Source organism: Pyrus communis, chromosome 13 (assembly GCF_963583255.1).
Source record: "Pyrus communis chromosome 13, drPyrComm1.1, whole genome shotgun sequence".
Taxonomy (NCBI): domain Eukaryota; kingdom Viridiplantae; phylum Streptophyta; class Magnoliopsida; order Rosales; family Rosaceae; genus Pyrus; species Pyrus communis.
This window is the reverse complement of record NC_084815.1, coordinates 20,674,092-20,693,584: the sequence shown is the minus strand read 5'-3', so window position 1 is coordinate 20,693,584 and position 19,493 is coordinate 20,674,092. Positions and strand designations below refer to the sequence as shown.

The 19,493-nt window shown below is 38.1% G+C and overlaps 3 protein-coding genes across 3 annotated transcripts; 1 reads left to right on the top strand and 2 right to left on the bottom strand.

The window, feature by feature from the left end:
• Positions 1-1,085: 1,085 nt before the first annotated feature.
• On the bottom strand, positions 1,086-2,827 carry LOC137712333 (cytochrome P450 CYP82D47-like). The gene is made up of 2 exons (XM_068451431.1): positions 1,853-2,827; positions 1,086-1,703 (listed from the first exon to the last, which is right to left on the bottom strand). The coding sequence occupies exons 1-2, from the start codon at positions 2,825-2,827 to the stop codon at positions 1,086-1,088; spliced, it is 1,593 nt and encodes a 530-aa protein (XP_068307532.1).
• Positions 2,828-4,815: 1,988 nt separating this feature from the next.
• Positions 4,816-7,291, bottom strand: LOC137713835 (probable ubiquitin-like-specific protease 2A). The gene is made up of 7 exons (XM_068453191.1): positions 6,956-7,291; positions 6,148-6,433; positions 5,878-6,069; positions 5,653-5,784; positions 5,472-5,553; positions 5,285-5,395; positions 4,816-5,191 (listed from the first exon to the last, which is right to left on the bottom strand). The coding sequence occupies exons 1-7, from the start codon at positions 7,089-7,091 to the stop codon at positions 5,120-5,122; spliced, it is 1,011 nt and encodes a 336-aa protein (XP_068309292.1). The 5' UTR covers positions 7,092-7,291; the 3' UTR covers positions 4,816-5,119.
• An 8,514-nt stretch (positions 7,292-15,805) lies between these two features.
• Positions 15,806-18,787, top strand: LOC137712795 (26S proteasome non-ATPase regulatory subunit 6 homolog). The gene is made up of 8 exons (XM_068451957.1): positions 15,806-16,051; positions 16,159-16,273; positions 16,933-17,023; positions 17,134-17,279; positions 17,373-17,592; positions 17,714-17,822; positions 18,038-18,206; positions 18,351-18,787. Exons 1-8 carry the CDS (start codon positions 15,916-15,918, stop codon positions 18,523-18,525), a joined length of 1,161 nt encoding a protein of 386 aa, XP_068308058.1. The 5' UTR covers positions 15,806-15,915; the 3' UTR covers positions 18,526-18,787.
• The last annotated feature ends 706 nt before the right edge of the window (positions 18,788-19,493 follow it).

Below are 19,493 nucleotides of genomic sequence, written 5' to 3'. Positions count from 1 at the left end.
ACAATCAGAAGAAGATGATTCGCAGAAAGTGTTATACCATCGATGGAAAACACATCTCTCGCTCCATCTTCGTCGATCTAGAGCCCATCGTCATCGACGAGGTTCGCTATCGTCATAGCACCATCATTGTCCATCTTCGATCTTTGTTATCCCTCAGGTCCCTCGGAGCATCCTTGATTGGGAGCCTGGTGTCATCGTCGACACCATCTTCGACTGCCGGAGACGGGAGATAGAGACATCGAGTTGGGATTGGGAAACATGAGCGAGAGAGATGGGGACAAAGGATGAGCTTGACTGGTTGCGCCGCTACAAGTTTGAGTATTTGAGATTGAGATTCAGAGAGAGAGATAAAGTGTTGTGACTTGTGATAGGGTTGGGAATCAACAATGTTGATTTGAGTGATATTAAATCAAAGGTGGAAACAGTCCGGGCTGGTTGCCTATTTTTTCAAAATTTTGGGCCCGTCCCGTCCCGTCCCGTTTTCTATTTAGAATTTTTGGATCCGTCCCGACTCGCGGGCCCAAGGCCCATTTGCCCACCTCTAATCTGATGAGCCGAAAATGATGCCTGATTTGTTGACGATGGTGCACTTTTCGAGTGGAAAAGAGAGGACTGAAGGTGAATGAAAGAAATTGATAAGAGGGAAGGAGGCTTTTTCTCGTTATAAAATCACCAACTTCCAACAACACTGTTAGCCTCCATTTTTTAGGCCTTTCCTGCGTGAGAAAATACTGGGACGAAAGTCTTATGCATCTTTTTCCCAAGAAAAATCACTCGAAATCTGAAGAGTGTAAAATTTAGTTAAACTTTTTTTTGACAAATTATTTGCATGCATCTATTGTATTGTGTTAGTATTCATCTATCTTCTTGGTTTCTCTTTGGGACTGACGATCTGGATGTATCCATGCAAAATGAAGAACTTTCCATCTTTTTTCAAAGACCATCTGAGAGAGATAAGAAAAAGGATACAGCTCCTCTTTGGGGGGTTTAAATATCCATATAGGAGAAACTTCGACAGAAATTGCCGAGTCTTTGTTTATTCATATATGAGAAATTTCTGGAGTTGCTTCCCCAATCTTTATTATTTACTCATAGAGATTTGGAGGCAGGCGAGGTTCGACGAGGACTTTAAGTAGGGTAGATTTCTTGTTGGAATCTCCAAATCCTTGGCACATATCAACGGTTGCATTTGTTGGAGTAGAGATCTCAAACGCATGCAGAAAACTAGCCAGGATCAAAAGCGTCAAGTGAAGGCCCAAATTTATGCCAGGGCACGCTCTTCGACCGCTACCAAAGGGCATTAACTCAAAATGCCGACCCTTGACATCAACATCCTTATGGCCTGTGAGAAATCTTTCCGGCTTGAACTCCATCGGGTCATCCCAAACCCGTGGGTCAGTATGAATCTTCCACGCGTTCACTATCAACCACGTGCCTTTCGAGACATGGTACCCTGCCACAATGCAGTCCTCGGTGAATTCTCTGTAGCCCGAGAATGTTGCATATAAACGCATCACTTCTTTAATAACGGCTTGCAGGTACACGAGATTATTGATATCTATTTCATTCACTAGTCTTCCTTTGCCAACATGGTTGTCTAGTTCTTCACAGACTTTCTTCAAAGCATGGCGGTTGTCCAACAACATTGAGATTGCGCAGCCCATGAGCACGGAGGTTGGGTCGCTTCCTCCAGCAATCAGATTCTGCAAAGTCATAATCAAGTTGCTCAATCAATACATATCCAATTATAATACAAAACAAGGATTAATTGAACAAGGATACCGATTACAGAAGGCTTAAAGAGAAGTTTGGTGCTGCATGCGAGTTAATTAAGAACATTCATACTATGTACCAAAACTGTAGCTTTCATGACGGTATCAGCATCAAATGATTCATGTTGTGCAACATTTTGTCTGTCGAGGACTGAAAGCATCAGGTCGATGAAATCTTGATTATTGTCTCCATCTTTTGCTCTTCTCTGCTTGTGCTCCTCCAACCAGGACATAACTATGGTATCGAGCTCTTTGGCAGTTTTTTTCATAGCTTTTTCGTGCCCTCCAATATCCAAAAACCTAAGCCATGGAACAGCATCCCCAAAGGCAAACAATCCAATAAAATGAAAGAGCTCCCTCACGGCCTTATGACACCGAACTTCCTCTTTCTCGTCACCCAAATTATTATATCTATTTCCAGCAACCATCCTAAAAAACACCTTTAGAGTTAAATCGTTGAACCACTGCTTCATCTCCACCAAAAGTTGTCCGGAACCATTTTCTTTTGAATCGTTTCTTTTGGTCCATAGATTGTATACCTCTTTTGTGGCCATCACTACTTCAGATTCTCGAACATGTTTGAATTGCTCAAGCATGTGGCTTGAGAGTAGCTCTTGGACTATAATTTTGCGCAAGTCACGCCAGTATGCACCGTATGGGCTTAACCCTAGCATGGCGTGGTTGTAGCTCAAGATTTCAGCGGCTATAGTTTTGGGACGTTGAGAAACAACCAAGTCGTTGGTGGTGAAGCACTCCTTTGCAGCCTCCCAAGTATTTACCACAAGGGCGGAGTGGATGCCAATTCTGATGCTGAAGACTGGTCCATACTTGTCCGCCAATGCTCCCAACGTTATATGGGGTGGAAGCTGGGGCCGTCTGAATAGGTAGAGGTGACCTACTAGAGGCCACCCGCCTGCTACTTTTGGTGGTTCGGGAAGTTTGGCATTTGCTGCAGCAGTTCTAAGCCTCCAAACTGTGATCATAGAGAAGGAAAACACAAGTATGGCAAAAAGTCCAGCTACGGAAGTGTTTAGGAACAAGAAAGAGAGATCCATTGTTGTCCCTGCGTTTGGATAAAGGAATTGCAAATTAAAAGGAATTCTGAAACTACGGGATCCAAATTAATCTCCATCATTTAAAACCGGACAACTGCAAATTTGATTGGTTGAAGATCATGTGTGTCTTCTTAAGCTTGTTACAACATGTTACCAATGTCAACTAGCAAAACAATGGAGTAGAACCAAATACACTAACAAACCAATGGAGTAAAACCAAATCACAATGAGAAAATATTAAGAGCACACAAAGCTTAGCTTTTTTAGTTCTTGTTCGACATGCAAAGATAACTATTAAGAGCAAAAAAGGTCTCCTTTTTCAATCCCTAAGATACAGTGAAAAGAAAATTGTGTTGAAACCAATGTGTATATATAATATAATCAGAGGGATTATTTTCACTGTATATATATACACACGCAGCAGCAGCAGCAATTACCACAAAATGTAGCAAAATCTAGCAGCTGCTTTCGAATCCACATTTACGGAGTATAAAATGAGGTTTGCGAGTTCATGAAATCGTAATCCGCTCATATGGAGATGAAAGGAAGCTTAAGAGAGCGAGCTACTGGAGAAAAAGAAGTGACAAAGTAGGATTGCATATTTAAAAATGTAAAGTGAGAAGACGAAGGTGAGGTATTTAGGAGAAAAGCAAGCTAGAGGGAACGGTTTCATCTTGAATTTAGCGAGTTATCTATTTCAATCAAATCCTAAAAAACTGAACGAGACCTACAAAAACACCAAGACGATTTCACAAAGAAACCTTCAAGAAACCACAATCAATCTCAGTCATAAAATTCATCCGAAGTAATTAAAGATCCTTTAACAAACGTATCACAACCTTCATATCAGAACATAATCATAAACGAAAGATAGGTTGGAAGTCTAACCTGCAACTGAAAGGAGAGTAGCAGAAGATTGACCTTCAATCTAAACAAGACTACAAGAAGAAAGAGAATAAATAACACAGTCGACTCTTTTTTGCCTTTTCTGCATGTTCTGATCAGGAATTAATGTCACGAGGGAAGCATGACGCTAGCGAACAAAATCTGTTCAGAACTGTGAATTTCAACTCTATTCATTTAATTCCCCAAAACTAAATTTTATTCATTAAAACCAACAGATTTGAAATTTATATGTTTGGGAAAAATGTTTTAATGGAAGCGGATTTTTGTTGTTGTTGGATTAATGTAAGGAATTACTAATCCCCAAACTTTATAATTTTTATTCATTTCAATTATTAAGGATCTACACACGCTCTACATTTAAATTATGAGTGAGACCAACTTGCTGTTCAGGTAGAGGAAATAACTTTTAATCATATCCCTAGGCTTTGTAACAGTGTCGCTCACCGCTTAGCTAAGTGTGGTCTTTCAGTAGATACCTTTATAGTTTGGTTTGAGGAGCTACTTGAGGTTATACGAGATGTGTCATGTTCCAAGACTCGTTTGTGATTGAAGTTTTTCATCAATATAAATCGTTTCTACTTCAAAGAATTATGGGTGAGACCGTATCCAAGAATTTTTCCATTTCTGGTGAGAAGAGGATTTTCTTCTTACTCATTCAAGATAATTAAAGCAAAGTCCTAGCTTAGTGGTTAAGCTTTAGGTTGTTACATTCAGTTACTTAATCACAGAAGCTCAACTAAATAGTAATCTTAACATTTTGATTACAGCTCTAAATTTCAGTCGCGTTATGGCTGCATCTGACGCAAGATGAGCCAAGGAGTCTCGGGAACACAAGGGATGGATGATTCACACGACCAAGTCAAATGCTTATTTTAAGGAGGAGAAAACTCTTCTTGGATTGACTTTTAACGGAGAAAACTCTCTTTTTGCCTGAACCTCTTGATAAGAACCATCACAACATACCACATCCCGAAAGAAAAGAGGAAGATGAAACCACATCTTGTTGATATCATCGAGACTACATTGTAATTTGCAATAAGTAGAACGAAGCAATCCCTGCTTAATCACAAAAGCTGATCATGTCACAACACTTGATGGTAATCTTAACACTTTGATTAATAGCTCTAAATTGCGTTTAGCGAAATCATCTCTCTAAGAAAATTACAGGCCAGTCGAGAAGGAGCCGACATCCATAACATAAGGGCTTCGCTTTCTCATTAACCAAAAGGTTTCTCAGTACACACTTTTCCGCCGTTACTTTGTCATCCTAAGACTAACTTTTAATCCACCTAAATCACCTGATTATATCTTAATCACTTTACAGAAACAATTGCATTAAGTCAACCAGAACCTATGGACCTCTCTTTCACTGTTAGCATACGAACATCACGTTGCAGAAGAGTACAGTTTCTGGCAGAAATAATCCAAGCCCTTGGGGGAAAACCAATCCTTCTTCATCTGCAATTACCAAATGAAAGGTAGAGTCCATAATCGATACTGTTTTTAATTCTGCATCATAAGTAAAAACATATGACAAAAGGTAAAACTTACAAAGTAGGGGTAGCCCTCAGTGCTGAAATTCTCGGGAGCACCTTCCATGAACAAGTTAATGTAGTATAGAACAAAGTTACCACACTCGACATCATCTCTCTGTTGTGGCACCTGAAATTTTTTTCTTTTTTAGGAAGAGGTTTTTTAATGTGAACATTGAAATTAACAAAGAGACTGTTAAGATCACCTCAGGCATCAACAAAGGAATTCGGTAGATAAGATCTTTCTTCTCAGGTCTTCCCTCTTCCATAAAAATGTCCAGTACAAATCTGAAAACGATGAAAAACCCACATCAAACACCTAATAAGGGAACTGTAGCGTAAAAAAAAAACCAAATGCGATACACAACTTGCCAAAGAAAACCATACTTTCTTATATATTTTTCATACCGCCCCGGATCAGCACCTTGAAGAGAATCAAGCAACAGCATACATGGTCTTTGGGTTTCCGACTGCAGACTCTCACCAAAATGGCATAGAATCAGGAGGTTCCAGTGGCTCCTGAAAAGGAAACGTTTCAGAAAAGAAAATGTTGGAACTCCACGCATTCAGAGAATGGAACGAATTTAGCTCAGGGTAATGGAAGAAAGCTACCAGCAAACGATAGGAACAATGACATATTTCTTTGAGAAGATGCACTTATTCTTAATCCACTTCAGCACCTTGGTCTTAATGTCTCGTTTAAGTTCTTTGTGAATGTTTTGTTGCAAGTACAAGCTAAACCATAAACAGTCAAGGTAAGCGAAAGAGGTCCTCTTGTCTTCTGAAAAGCTGTTCCACAAGTTCCTACACATTCCAAACAAATTTTTAAATCCGATTCGATAAATTAAAGGGTACTTACGAACGATAATTTGAAAGACTTACTCAAAGTAACGCATGAAAGCTCCAGAGTCTAGCTTTTCCCTTTTTCGTGAAACTGCACGCTCAGCAACCTTGTGAGGCCTCATCAGCTCTTTCACCTCTTCTTTTTTCCCAAATCTCTTTGACCTCTCGCGGCGAGTGAAGCGGGGAGGGCATTCCAAAAGGCACATGGAACTCTTCTTTACCTCTTTAATATCCCCTAGAGTTATTCTCTTCTTTTGAACAATCGAAGACGAAAAAACATGCCTCCAGCACGAGCGATGTTTCGACACATTGTGTCTGAAAAGCTCTGTTGGAGTACAAACACTAAAACCCATCAACCATTCACCAGCATTGAACTTACAACCAGAACAATAACAAAACAAATCATAAAAATAAAAAAAATTAAAAAAAATCCTTCAACCGAAACGGTTCAGATTTTAATCTAAATTCCATCACCAAACCATAAACCCTTGCAGAAACCGGCTTGCAAGGGAAAGGTTCCAGGAGTTCATATTCTAACCCAAAATGCTCTATGCGGGCACACTGGCATCCGAAAAATCTCAAAAAGATTGAATTTTTCATCTAATTTCCATTTTTTACGTTTTATTTAAAAAATTTCATCTCATCCCACCATTTTTCTCTTGAATTAAAAACGAAAACTTCACCTGTTGCCTAAAAATCTGAAGAAAAATTATATAAAGTTGGAAACTTTGAACAATAACTATCTGTACGTTCAGTAGGTAAACGCAGGAAAGCAAGAAAAGTGGCAGCGACAGAAGAAGAGTAAAAGAGAGAGATGAGTTGGTCTGGAAGGCGAAGGAGAACATACCTGAGATTGGAGAGTGTAGGTCGGAGGAGTCGGAGTCGGAGTCGGAGTCGGTGACGGTGTCCGTGTCGGAGGAGTCGAGGACGATTTCGACGGTGGTGGGTTTTTTATTTCTGTTGGACTTTCTCGTCCGTGACATTTTGAAACAGAAGTACCACAGAGCTGGCTTGCAACAGAGTGAAAGAGCTTTTCCCAGAGGCTTTCTCTCGGATCATTGCATTTGCGGGGGAAAATATGGACCGTCGATTTTGTTCTCCAACGACGCTCGCGATTCTCTGGACCATTGGGGCTTTTGGTTCTTCACCTCGCGAATTGTGATCAAATCATAAACTTTATCCAAACGTGTTTTAAATCAACTAATGAAAGTTGAATAAAATATTAGTTGTTCAATGTGCTTAATATATTGATCATGGCCAATTTACATAGCTATTGATAATCTTAGGTATTGTAGGAAAATCGACATTTTAGAAGGGTTTGGTTTAGGTAACTACACCGAGTAATTGATAAGTGTTTATCTTTTGAAACTCTTGCGAATTAGAGTATTACTATCATGGTTGGTCCTAAGAATTAGTGTTTATCTTTTTGAAACTCTTGCGAATTAGAGTATTACTATCATGGTCGGTCCTAAGAATTAGTGTTTATCTTTTGAAACTCTTGCTATCATGGTTGGTCTTAAGAATTAGTGTTTATCTTTTGAAACTCTTGTGAATTAGAGTATTACTATCATGGTTGGTCCTAAGAATAAGTGTTTATCTTTTGAAACTCTTGCGGTTAAAAGTATTACTATCAGGCCGGTTCTGAAAATTTGTAGGCTCAGAGCGAGAAATTAAATGCGGCCCTTGCATATAAATACTAGGAATTTTTTTTATCATACACTAAAACTAAAAGGTAAATTTCAATAGAAATTCATCATCAATTAGAATCAACATCTTCGAGTAACAAAACTATCATTTTACAACTTTTTAATCAACTAAAAAATAAAATAGAATCAAGCAATGCACCCAAAAGATATAATCAATCATAACATGAACGATAATCCGCTACATATACGAGATACCTAATATCTTAATGGCTTTTTAGCCAAGATGGTCACTGAGATTTGCATAACTTATCATTTTGATCCTTGAGATTTGAAATCAATAAAAATGGTCATTGAATTTGTCCATCATCAATAATTTTGGTCATTCCTTGAAAAATTAATCAAATGACAAAAATACCCTCAATTTAATAAATAATGGGCCAAAATGATTTGACAAAAATTGAGGATGTTTTTGTTATTTTATCTTTATTTAATGGAGATTTTTCAAGGAATAAACAAAATAATTGATGCTGGACAAACTCAAGAACCACTTCTATTGATTTCAAATATCAAGGACCAAAGTAAGGAGTTATGTAAATTTCAAAGACCATTTTGACTAAAAAGGCTATCTTAATTAGTCAATCAGATGGGGTGGATTTTGCTTTACTCAATCCAAATTAGATTTAGGGATGAGCTATAAAATTTCAAGAGGAATTGAAAAGAATTTTTGGGAGAAAATGACATAGCGAATAATGTTACGGATATAGGGATCACGAATCACGAATGATCATCCTTGGCTAGAACTTTGAAATACCAAAAGTTGTGATAGAAACTCTTGTTTTTGAATTTTATTGAATGAAAAGGTTGCTCAAGCCTAGGAATAGACTATAAAGCTTGCTCAAGAAAATTAAAAAGATAAGCAATAAAGCCCTTGAAATCCCAAAAGGCCAACAATAAAGAAATAAAACCCTTGAAACCCCAAAAGACAACCAATAAAAAACCTCACTTATTAGTAACTTGCAGTTTTGACGGATTTCTACGAAAGATGGTTCAAACCACTTTTGTGAGAGAATTGCTTTAACAGATTTCTGGCTAGCCACTTTTGTGGGAGAAATGAACACCTCTTCTACGAACGCGTTATGGCTTAGCGAGAGAAAGTTACGCCAAATGAAAGTAGCATTCATCTGGACAACCTAGAAAGTTTGAAACATCCACTTTTGGATATGGTGGCAACAAATAATATTTTAACCCCTGAATTACAAGTTCTCCAATCGTTTTTCTTAATTAAATGGCGTTTCCTTCTTTCACTCTTCCGCATCTAAAATAACACCAACTATGTCATTTGTGAAAAAATTGAGATAGATGAGCGACAGAAGAGTGAAATCCTAGCGTGAAAAACAAAAGGGTTAACATTGAAAACACCCCATTAATTCTCTCGTTTCCTACTCTTCACTTTCTCCTTTCCCATTCTTACCTTGTTATAGAGCATGAGGATGATTGATGACAATTTCAACCCTCAGATCTGTTGTCGCTGATCTCTGATTGAAGTGCAGAAGTGGTCGACGACAATCTATGGTATCATTCTTCAGTGACAATCTCATATATGATGTGAAATCATATTTGACTTTGAATCTGACTTTAGGTAAAAGTGCATTGCACAATTATATTTAACTCTAAATTGGACTTAATCTCTCTCTAATACATAAGATTAAAAAGTTAAATTCAAAATTGACTCGGTATTGGAGTTTTAATCACTTGCATCGCCACATTTGGAGTCAAATATGATTTTTAACGTTTGTATTCTAAATCGAAGACAACCTCATATACCAAAATGCAAGTCCAAGTGAAAATCAAAATTTTAACATTTATTGGTTTGGTCTAGTCCGGTTCACCTTTGACATTCAACAATTAGCTAACAATTGGAGTTGATTGAGTTTTCTTTTGCTTCTCGAAAATGCAATGGAGCGGCTCACTTAGCGGCTTCATTTATAATGAGGAATAGAGGCACTATAGATTGGGTATGATGATCTTGGGAGAGATTTTTCAGTGTGATCGGTACACGGTGTGGTACACCACGTGTCATTATATAAATAGTGGGATATGTGTGCTAAAAAGTTAATAACTTAAAAAAATAAAATTTTCCACCACTCCTATTAAAACAAGTGATGTACCACTTATGTTTCCGTCATAACTAAAAATTTCTCGTTCTTGGGATGATTGTCTAAAATATTGGCCACAAATGTAAACGTTTCAATCCGTATTTAATAATATCTTTGAACACAAAAAAAAAAAAAAAAAAAAAAACACACACACACACACACACAATAAGGACTATGTTGTGACACAAATTCTAGCGCAAGTATGATTCTGTAAATCAGTAGTAGATTATATTTTGTAATACTATAAATAAAGGCACGATAATGAGAAATGCACATCACATAAATTTCTCAACTCTCTTATTTTTCTTTGACGCACCATCTCTCACTTTCTCCCCTCAATAAAATAGACCACAACACACTTCAATTACCCTTTTTTACTTTTTCCTTCCCTTGATTTAGAGGTGTGACAACCCGTTCCAAATTTTACGTTTTTATTTTATTTTAAAAGCGTGAATTTACAAAATTGCCCTAGAGGCAAGGACTTTGACTTCCGTTGACCATCGACTTGAGAGATGTGAGACTTATTCTTTTAGCATATCCTCGTAGTACTCATTGGTACGAACGTATAGGCGAAAGCCGTTTGCGAGTCCGGATTATAACGATATAGTTACGGACGTTCAAAATTGGTTATTCAAGGTTTAGTGTTTATTTAAATTAAATCCCCACTTTGTGGGGTGAAGCCGAAAAAAAAAAAAAAAAAAAAAAAAAGGGAAAAGGAAGTGGCTTCCCGTCCACCGCACCCACCACGAGTTCCCATTTTCCAAGGCCGATTCCGGCCAACTCAGGTGGAGTTTTTCGATGCCACCACCACCATCTTGAAGCTCTCATTCCCCTCTACAAAACCCACCCAAGAACCACCTTGATTAACCATGGTATGTGGCGGTTTGAGGCCACGAAAGTTGATGAAAATCAATAGTGCTCCGGCCACCCTTTTCGATTTTCCGGCAAATCGGCAAAGTGATGGCTAATGCCACCACTTGGGCTTTGTAGCCCATCATCCCAGGAGCAAAACCCAACCAACCTTGACCCCGTTGGACCACCGTAGACGACGAATCGACGTCGGGAAGTTTTAGGCATCGGCCGGCTTTGTGGGAAAAATTGACCATCTTCCGTCCACTTTTGGACTTCGTGGCAGGTATGAAAGTTGCTCCACTCACTGAGATATTCATTTCTGTGAAGTTTGAGAATTTTTGGAAATAGTTGGATTTTTCGGCGAGTCGGGGCGGCCGATCGCCACCCGCGGTGGCGCGTGCGGCGACGCGTGGCCAGTGAGCCGCCAATGCTATTTTTAGGCTATGTCGAATGTCTTGAATTCAGTTTTGTCATTTGAATGATGTAGGTTGATCGTTGGAACCTAAATTCGTTACGATACGTTACTTGATAAAAATGTGAATCGATGATCCGACCGTTGGATCATCACCAAAATTGGATACATTATAATACGTAATATTTAAAGATCATAGGAATTTATGGATCAGGAATCCGACTTACGAATCTTCCTGAATTGGATTTGTAAGTTAGTAAAATAAATGTTCACGGCCACTTGTTTTAGGCAATTGGCGGATATCTGACCGTTGGATCGTAATGAAATTTTAATATGTTATTCTAGAAACATATTGTGGATCGTTGGGAGTTGCGGATTGGAAATCTGATTTGTGGATCTTCCGGGTCAAGTTATACAAGGTTGTAAACCCTACCGTCGATCTTTGATCGACTGTTGACTTGTGGTCAATGGGTCTCAAACTATTTTAGAATGTCGTTGAGGTTGTGTTTTATGTGAATTACGTATTCTACGGATAAGAGTTCTGAGATGTGATTTGATAATTGGTCACAGGGACCGATCATTCAGGACACCTCGATGCGTGCGCTAGAGAATCATAGCATGGACTCTAGGTGAGTGGATCTTTTCCTTTTTATCGTACATATTATTGAGAGTTCTATCGACACTTTTAAATTGATTAGGTATATTACCTTCATATAATTATTGTGAATGCTTGAAGTACCTATATGAACTACGAATGGCTTGATCCCTGTTTAGGGTACGTAGGCAGTCTAACGAGACGTTAGATGCAGCCATAAAATATTTGAGACAAAAGCCTTGCTTGGGAAATTGAGTAATGCAAAGGAAATTGGTAAAGGCAAGTTTTAGTTTTGTGAATTAGTTAGTTAAATTAGTGTTAATTGGGTTGTCATGGATAATTATCCCTGAAAATAAATAGTTCTAGAATAGGGTGTTATTGATTGTACACTTCACACCGTATTGTTTATAATTGAAAATGCTACAACATGGTTGAGTATTAGATTGCATTATGGTATATCCATATGTATATTACTTGCATATAATTATTGGGAATGCTTTCAAGTGCAAAGGTGAACTCAGGACACCCAGGTAAGTTCAGGTGAGTTTATGGTATTAGTTGAATCGATTGCGTTATAGCATGACTACAGTTATGTGTTAGGCAACTTCGATATTGTCGTACTGGTTGCCATGAGTTGCACATGTTATATTGAGATGCATTGAGAGCTCATAAACCTGCACCCCGGTGTTAGTGCTCCCGCCCGTGGCCAGGGCACAATCCTTCACGTGATGTTCACCTCCCGCACCTTACGCTCACCTTGGATCCAAGGTAGGTGCACAATCCTGTCGTACAGACCACTTTAGGTGGTTCCGACTCGTAGGTGACCCGCGATTATTCGCACAATCTTCACGTGATCGTAGCATTTGAGCGTATTTATTTACACCCAGTCCTGTCGTACAGACCATTTTAGGTGGTTCTGACTCGTGTGCAGGTATACTTATTGAGCTATTGGCTAGCCATGATTGATGAGATATGGATAAGTCGTACAGGTCACTATAGGTGACTCTGACTTATATGCTAGCCAGGATTGATGAGATATGGATAAGTCGTATAGGTCACTATAGGTGACTCCGACTTATATGCTAGCCAGGATTGATGAGATATGGATAAGTCGTACAGGTCACTATAGGTGACTCCGACTTATATGCTAGCCATGATTGATGAGATATGGATAAGTTGTACATGTCATTTTAGATCACTCTGACTGATATATCACTTTGTATTGATTAAGTTCATTTGGCCTACATATTAATGTATGGTGGAGTTGATGGCAAACCGTGGTTTTGGTCATTTCTGAGTATGATTTGGATATATGTATATATGTTGTACTGTCCTATAGAAAACGATAAGGGAATTACAGTGAGGGGTTATTACTGTTAGAAAGGTAATAGTTTTGGGAAGCTTGGTTTTACTGCTTACTCACACTTTCTGTTTTGTACCCCTTCAGGTTTTAACTGCTGAGTTCGTATCGACGAGGATATATAGCTAATCTTAGTATTGATGGCTACTTTTAAGGGTATGATTCTTACCCACACTAATGTACCTTATGCTCTGATATCGCGTGTGAAATGAATTCACTCCCACTCGTAGCGCACTCTGGTACTTAGACACTTTTAGATTCAAATTTATTCACTTTTTATACACTATCACATTTTATGGCTTCGATACCTTCCAAGTGTCGGCCAACACAGCTCGATTCAGAGTCCAAGTGGACTTTCTGGGTCGGGGTGTGTCAAGAGGGGTATAGTCAACTTGGATTTCAGAATATTTTAATAAACTTTTTTAAGTGACAGATTGTAGAGCATTTTAATAGATTATACAATCTTATATGGATTTTGACAGATTTATATAGATTTCACTTATAGATTTCTATGGATTTGTATGAATTTTTTCCATGGATTTCTTAGGACTTTTATCATGCCAATCAACACAAAGCCTACATATAAATTCATCTCCAATTTCTCCTCAACTACAAAACACTCCAGCCACGTACCCAAACTCAAATCTCCATGTCCCCGCACGCTCAAGAACCGTCGCCAAAGTTGTTTCATTAGGCTCAAATCCATCACCTCTCATTTCCCATAACAACCCCCACCGCATCTCCAACACACCTCATATTGCGCAATACCCAGAAATCATGGAATTACACTAAACCAAATCCCTCTCAATAATTTCATCAAACACTTTCCGTGCAAAAACTCATTCACCACACCTTGCATACATAGTAATCAAAGAGTGACTCACTTGTCCATCTTTATTCAATGCCGTCCATGATTTGTATTGGATTCGAGCAACAACAAACACTCAAAAGCTTTAATCGCAACCTTACTTGCAACGACATGGGATTGTTCATCCAATAAAGGCAAAGCACGAAAACCAAACCCATTTTGGCAGTGCGTGGGTGGGATTGTTCATCCAATATGGCAGAAAGTGACTCACGGGGAGGGATGATGGGTGGTGAAAGCAAGTTAGAGAAATGAGGATTTGGAAACCTGTTATGTATAGATGGTGAGCTGCTCACCGGGTTCTCAGTCAGGGCAAAAAATGAGGAAGACTATTCCTCTTCTACAGATAGAATCCTTTGTTCTAGAAATGAAATCCTAGGGTGAAGGTTGGATTGTTTATGACATTTGTTATTTATACTTTACTCTCAAATCCATCAAAATCCTTCACCCATTAAAATCTTAGCAAATCCTTGATTTTTGCACTACGCCTAGACTTTTGTGGACTTTTTAAAATTTTAATCGACTACCCATAGATTTCGATGTATTTTTTAAAATCCTTTAAAATTCTAATTTGACTACACTATGATTTCAAAATCTTTTAAAATTATCTTTTAAAATCTAATTAACTACTCCTGAATTTTAAAGTCTATAAAATACTATCAAGTCCTATCAAATCTTAATTTAACTATACCCCTCAAAAACTTGGAAAAATAACCAAAATTTGAACTCCATATACAATTATAGCCAACTTTTAAAATTTATAATAATGATAACCAAAAGTTGATATGAAAGCACCAATATACCCTTAATAACTATAACTTTTAACAAAACAAATCCAAAGACTCTCAAAACCCAAGTGATTTTGCAGCTCTACACTTCCCAATCTTCAAAGTTTTCCTTCACACTTGATTGTTCTTGTTTTTCAGCACAAAATTTAGTCCAAAAAATAGAAGGAAAGAGTTGGATAAATGTGGGTTCTTGGATGAAGCGAATGTGATTCAATTGACTAAAGGTTTCCTTATTTGACTAATTTGAATCTTGGTTGCCAAGTTTGGAAGAAGCTTATGATTTGAGTGATTTTCTGGTCTACAAAAGGGAAAGAAGGATATAGATTATATTAATACATTCCAAATTACTTCTCTCATACTCTTTAACTTTTTAATATTTTTTTATCAAGTGTCAGTGGTGCGTAGAATATCTAAAAAATATTTAAAAAATAAAAGAGTGTGAGGCAAGTAATTTGGATTGTGTGAATATAATCTCTCAAGAAGAAAAATGAGTAAACTTTAGAGTGTGGAAAACAAATAAGTGAAATTTAGCTGTCCCTCAGGAGCAAAACCTGCTTGTCCTCCATCGCCTTCGTAGCCCAAAACCTTGGACTGGGGTGGAGAGGACAACATGCTCACCATTGACGGAGCGACGACGACAAGGAAAATGGATCTTTGGGGGGGGGGGGGGGGGGAGCGAGAGAGAGAGAGAGAGAGAGGACGATTCAAAAGTCGAGCCACATGAGGTGGCCAAGATATTTGTTGGAAATTTAGCTTTTGACGTTGATAATTAGAAATTGGTTGAGTTTTTTGAGAGGGCTGGAATTGTTAGGTTGCTGAGGTGAGGCTTTGAATTTGTTTTGTTAAAAAATTTAATCATTAAAAATATATTAATACTTTTATATCAATTTTTTATTATACATATCATAAATTTAATAACATGACTATAATTCTATATATTGTTCAAATTTTAGTTATTTTCCTCAATTTCCCAAAGGAGTTAACCCTTAATTACCAAGCGAGAGAATAAAGATACTCACTGGGCCAAAACACACAGTCGTTTCACTTCCTCCTCCTTCAAGCAAAGCACAAATAATTCCCAACTCGGAGACCTAACTCACCCGAGTCACCACCACCACCACCACCGATTCCAAATGGAGGCCCAAGAGGGGACGCAGCAGCCGCACCTTGTGCTCGCAAACAAGCTCTTCCTCCTTTCCCATTCCGATGTCCCGGACATCGAAAAGGTCCAACTCAGGGACGAGGTTTTCGCCTCCGTCAAAGCCGACGGTAAGATCGCCGATGTTTAACTAAATTGAACCCATTTTTGCATTGCCTGTGTTTTCAATTTCGGTTTTTGCGTATCGCGGATTGAGTTTCGGTTTGAAGTTTTGTAGATATGGCGCCGTTGTACGAAACCCTAGTCTCCGAATCGGTGCTTGAGCTGGACCAGGGCGTTATGGACTCGATGAGGGCAAAGAACCAGGAGGAGCTCAAGAAGCTTGACGAAAAGTGAGTTCTTTATTGTTTTTTCTCGTTTTAAATTTTGATTTTGGTCCAGATTGTGTTTGGTTACTGAGAATTATGCGGAAAGAGAACTAGGGATTGAAATTTATGCTTTGGACGCTTCACTGTGAGATACGAAGCTACGGAAATTTGCTGTTACTTAGGTAACTTGTTCAACTAGGCTTGCACAAGTGATATAGTTTTGTGAGATCGGATGCTGATGGGGCATGAATTCTTCGTTGACATATTCGTAATCCATTGGAGTTTTATTGTAAATTAAGTCAGATGACAAGATTTGTGTGAATTGTATAGGGTGAAAAATATTGTTGTTTGTACTATTTTTATAGCCATTGCAATGAAATAATTTCTGTTACCAAGTAAGTTATATGGTCGGCTTTGTTTAGGATTGCTAGGCGGAAAAGAACTTAGATAACTTGTTGAATTAGGCTTTACGCAGGTGATATAGTTTTGTGGGATTGGATGCTAATGGAGTATGAGTTCTTTGTTGGCCAACCGTTGGTTTTTTTTCACAGTGGGTTAAGTGGAATGACAAGATGTGTTTGAATTTTCTAGTTTGAAGAACTTTGTTAATTGTGCTATTATTACAGCAATTGTGATAAAGTGGTTACCTTTACCAAGTAGCTTATCTGGTTGCCTTTGTTTAGGATTGCTGATGCGGAAGAGAACTTAGGGGAAAGTGAGGTTCGAGAAGCTCACTTGGCCAAGTCCCTGTTTTTCATTCGTATTGGCGACAAGGTAGATAAGTGGTAACTTATTTGTTATACGAGTCATATCTGCTTTTTATTTTTCCCCATTTAGTGGTATGCCTCAGTTTGACTTTAAAAATTCTTCCCTTATGAACCTAGGAGAAAGCATTGGAACAACTCAAGGTAACGGAAAGCAAGACAGTTGCAGTTGGGCAAAAGATGGACTTGGTCTTCCATACACTGCAACTCGGTTTCTTTTACATGGATTTTGACCTCATTTCTAAGAGTATTGACAAAGCGAAGAAGTAAGTAGTAGTGACATGGATTTATGAGCTGCAGCTTTTGGTTCTAAATTTGGTAGCTGAGCTTTGTTTGTAACCATTGTATCATGATGGCAGCTTATTTGAAGAGGGAGGTGATTGGGAAAGGAAGAATCGTTTGAAGGTGTATGAAGGCTTGTACTGCATGTCCACTCGGAATTTTAAGAAGGCTGCTGATTTGTTCTTGGATTCGATTTCTACCTTCACCACTTACGAAATATTTCCGTATGACATCTTCATATTTTATACTGTCCTTACGAGCATTATATCGTTGGACAGAGTTTCTTTAAAACAAAAGGTAAACTGATTTCTTACTGCATGCTTTGTGATTTCACTTTCCTGTTTTATATGTTTCTCCCATTATGTTAAATAATGCGTGTTCTTACAAGAAATTAATAATTTTGAACAATATGTTGCAGGTCGTGGATGCTCCAGAGATATTGACAGTGATTGGGAAGATTCCGTACCTTACAGAGTTTTTGAACTCTCTTTATGATTGCCAATACAAATCATTTTTCAAAGCATTTGGTAAGTAGACAACTAACTTAAATCATAAGAGATCTATGCAGTGATTATTGTCTGACATGATATGGCTGCATGATATTAGACCTTTGGTTCTACCATATAATGTGCTTCAGTTTTGCATTTTCCTGAGCTACCGGAACTTTAATCGGTCCAGTTGTATTTCAACCAAACCAACATTTCGTAGTTGTAATTTCTTTCTTTTCTTTTTTGTTTTTCAGCTGGCCTGACAGAGCAGATAAAGTTGGACCGTTATTTGCACCCACACTTCCGGTATTACATGAGGGAGATCCGAACTGTTGTTTATTCCCAGTTCTTGGAATCCTACAAGAGTGTCACTATTGAAGCAATGGCTAAAGCATTTGGCGTCACAGTGGATTTCATTGATCTGTAAGTGATTGAGTCTTATAGTTACCTCGTGTCAGGTTTATTATATATTGTTTTATAAGTTCTGGTCCTTGATTTTGTGATGAAGCTGTCGTCCAGTATTTTACGTATACTCGCTTTCTGCATAAACATATCTACTATATACAGGGAGTTGTCTCGTTTCATTGCGGCAGGGAAGCTTCATTGCAAGATTGACAAAGTTGCTGGTGTACTAGAAACTAACCGTCCGGATGCCAAGAATTCACTGTACCAAGCAACCATCAAACAAGGGGACTTCTTATTGAACCGCATCCAGAAGCTATCTCGTGTCATTGACCTGTAGATAGGCTTTCTGCGTTTGGAACGTGGTCACAAAGAACTTCAGAGCATAGCAACTCGTGTCTTTTACTTCTCATTCGATGAAACTAAGTTGTGTTTCTCCTTTTCTCCAAATTTATGTAGAACTCAAGTACTCTGTATCGAGTTTCCCCTTTTCTCTTCTAATTGTTATTCATCGTAGTTTTTTGAGTGTGGATGCAAAATCGTGGCGTTCTTGACTCTTGCTGCGGAATTATTGAACTGGCTCGGTGCCAGAACTTAGAACACCGGCTGCCTGCTTTGTTTAATTGCTTTTTTCCCCTAATTTCTCAATGTTTGAAGCGTCGTTGGATTCGATAAAAGATGCACAAGCATATGATAGCATATAACAACATTACATATATTCTAGTCCGAACCAATACAAGAATAGAGATGCAATACAACAGAAGTAACCGAATCCAATACAATCCATAGCAAATTATAGTCATTTACTAGAATACAGCAAGTGATGCGTAAAAAGTACGAGTAAATTAAAACCAAAGTCTAGAACTAAATTAAATTAAGAGTGAGAGTGTGCATTGTTGGATGAATCCTTATTACGAACAATGCATGCAGTGTCTGAGCCTAGATAAAAGTACAGTAAATAAAAGAATATTTCCATCCTTGTTAGGATGGATATCCATACAACTAACAGGAAATAATTTTCTAACATTAACTGAAGCGGATGTTAGACCAGTCTTCATTGCTCGCCAAATAATCCAGCTACTAAATTCTGGACGAGCGCAAAATAGAAGGTGTGCGCGGGCAAAATAAAGATGTACTAAAATCTTTGTTTTTTGTAACATAATAACTCATCACTGTAAAACCGTATAGTTTCTAAAATCATACTACAAATAAGTATGAAAAGTTAAGGATAATAATATAACAGTAGTTATACTGAGGGTACAGGGAAATCACAAATATCTCAACAAATGTAACACAATGTGCCACTTG